This window comes from Terrapene carolina, unplaced genomic scaffold (genome assembly GCF_002925995.2).
Source record: "Terrapene carolina triunguis isolate 2854851 unplaced genomic scaffold, T_m_triunguis-2.0 Scaffold16827, whole genome shotgun sequence".
In the NCBI taxonomy this organism is placed as follows: Eukaryota; Metazoa; Chordata; order Testudines; family Emydidae; genus Terrapene; species Terrapene triunguis.
In genome coordinates, this window is record NW_020681178.1 from 377 (window position 1) to 2647 (window position 2271).

The window sequence follows — 2271 nt, forward strand, 5'->3', positions numbered from 1 at the left end:
ACGGGGGACTGGGGGGCGCACGGGGAGGGGAGCCGGGTGTGGGGTATGGGGGGAGCTCTGGAGGGGGCGCACGGGGGCGGGCTGGGGGAGGAGGTCCAGGGGGGCACATGGGAGGGGATCCGGGTGTGGGGCACACGGGGAGGCTGGGGGTGCACTGGTGGGAGGGGGAGTAGCGGGGGTGGCTCGGTTTAAAGTCTCCCCACCCTGCAGGAACAGCTGGTGTCCGACCTGCCCCCCGCACTGGCCCTGCTGGGATCACTCCAGGAGCAGGTGAGAGAGACCCCGACCCCCCCAGATCCTGGATCGTTGCTGCCCCCCAGGGAAAAGGCCCCGATTCAACCCCTTTCTTCCCCCCCCCAGGTTGTCGGGGTCACGGCCCATGTCCAGGGGCTGCTGCAGCGGGTCCGGGCCGGCGCCTTCCCCACGGAGAAGGTGAGAGCTCAGGTGGGGACCTGCTGCGTCCTCTTCTCCCTCCCCATGGTGATCCGCCCCCTACTCTGACGCTAGACCCCCCCCCTCCAGGTGTCCCCCCCCATCCTGCCCTGTCTCTCTCCCGGGTGTCCCCCAATCCTGCCCCTGTCCCTCTCCCAGGTGTCCCCATCCTGGCCCCCCTTGATGCCTCTCCCCCTTCCACAGGGGCTGAGTTTCCTGGAGCTGAAGGCCCAGCTGCTGCTGTTCTATCTCCAGGACCTGGCCCAGCTGGTGCTGGAGAAGACCTCTGGCCGGTCCCTGGTGGCCCAGCCAGCTGTCCTGCGCCTGGCCGAGCTGCGCACGGTGGGTGGGCGACGGAGCCTATGGGGGCCTGGGGGAGAGGTCTTGGGGGGGGTGGGGGAAAACTGCTGGAGGGCAGGTTCTGGCGCTGGGGGGTATCTCCAGGAGAGGAGGGGGGGCGAGTGGTTGGGGGGGGGGGGGGGGCTGTGAGCCAGGACTCTGGGGTTCTATCCTGGCTGAGAGGAGAGGGGGACTAGTGGTTAGAGCAGAGGGGTCTGGGAGCCTGAACTCCTGGGTGCAGTGGGTGGTTCTTAGGGGGCAGGGTCTCTCCACGTCTGACCCCTCACCACACTCTTCCTCCTCTCCCCCCCCCCCCCAGGTGTTGGAGAAGATGCGGCCCATTGAGCAGAAACTCCGGTACCAGGTTGACAAGCTGGTGAAGGCGGCTGTGACGGGCGCCGTGGGTGAGTTGGGGGCACCAAGGGGGGTGGGGTGCGGGGTGACCGGGCCCCCTGCTGACCACCCCCCCCCGGGGCGCTCTCGTTGCAGGAGACGACAATCCGCTGAGATTCAAACCAGACCCCGGGAACATGATGAGCAAGGTGAGGGGGAGGGGCAGGGGCAGGACTCCTAGCTTCCATCCCCAGCTCTGGGAAGGGAGTGGGGTCTAGTGGTTAGAGCAGGGGAGGGGCTGGGAGCCAGGACTCCTGGGCTCTGTCTTGACTCTGGAAGAAGGAATGGGGTTCCCCACATTCCCCTGAGATTGGCCTGCCATGGGGGGGAGGGCGGGGCCAGCCCTTGATTGACAGGCTGTTTTCTCTCCGGCAGCTGAGTGACGAGGAGGAGGCGGACGGGACTGAAGGCAAAGCTGCTGGGAAGAAGCCCCTGGCCAAAGGAGGGGTCCGGAAATACGTCCCACCCCGGCTGGTCCCGGTGCATTATGGTACGTGCTGGGAGCCCGGCCACCTGGGTTCTACCCAGAAAGAGAGCGGGGTTTGTACAACCAGCCCCCGCGCCCCACCCCAGAGATGGCCGCATCTCAGCGCCAGGTGAGGGGTTCCCCTGTTCTGCGCCCCACCCAGAGGTGGCCGCATCTCAGCGCTGGGTGAGGGGTCCCCCTATACTCAGCCCCTGCGCCCCACCCAGAGGTGGCTGCATCTCAGCGCTGGGTGAGGGGTCCCCCATATTCTGCCTCCGCGCCCCACCCAGAGGTGGCTGCATCTCAGCGCTGGGTGAGGGGTCCCCCTGTACGCAGCCCCCGCGTCCCACCCCAGAGGTGGCCACATCTCCATCTGCCCCCCCTTCCACCCCTCCTCAGATGAGACGGCGGCCGAGCGGGAGAAGAAGGTCCTGGAGCAGGCGAAGAAGCGAGCGCTGAGCAGCTCCGTCATCCGGGAGCTGAAAGAACAGTTCTCGGAGGCGCCGGAGGAAATCCGCGAAGGGCGCTACCTGCATGCGACCAGGCAGAGCCAGGAGGATGAGCACAGGTGAGTGTGGGCTAGTGGTTAGAGCACGGGGGGGCTGGGAGCCAGGACTCCTGGGTTCTCTCCTGGCTCTGGG

The 2271-nt window shown here is 67.4% G+C and overlaps 1 protein-coding gene across 1 annotated transcript in view; it reads left to right on the forward strand.

Annotated features, from left to right (window-relative positions):
* LOC113408502 (neuroguidin-like) overlaps positions 1–2202 on the forward strand; it is a gene marked incomplete at its 5' end in the record, with an annotated part of 2569 nt that extends 367 nt beyond the window's left edge. Inside the window, 7 exons of the mRNA XM_029913939.1 lie at positions 211–270; positions 361–432; positions 637–774; positions 1091–1175; positions 1261–1313; positions 1540–1654; positions 2030–2202. Of these exons, the coding sequence (XP_029769799.1) occupies positions 211–270; positions 361–432; positions 637–774; positions 1091–1175; positions 1261–1313; positions 1540–1654; positions 2030–2202 (696 nt within the window). The remainder of the gene's footprint in view (positions 1–210; positions 271–360; positions 433–636; positions 775–1090; positions 1176–1260; positions 1314–1539; positions 1655–2029) is intronic.
* Positions 2203–2271: the final 69 nt, after the last annotated feature.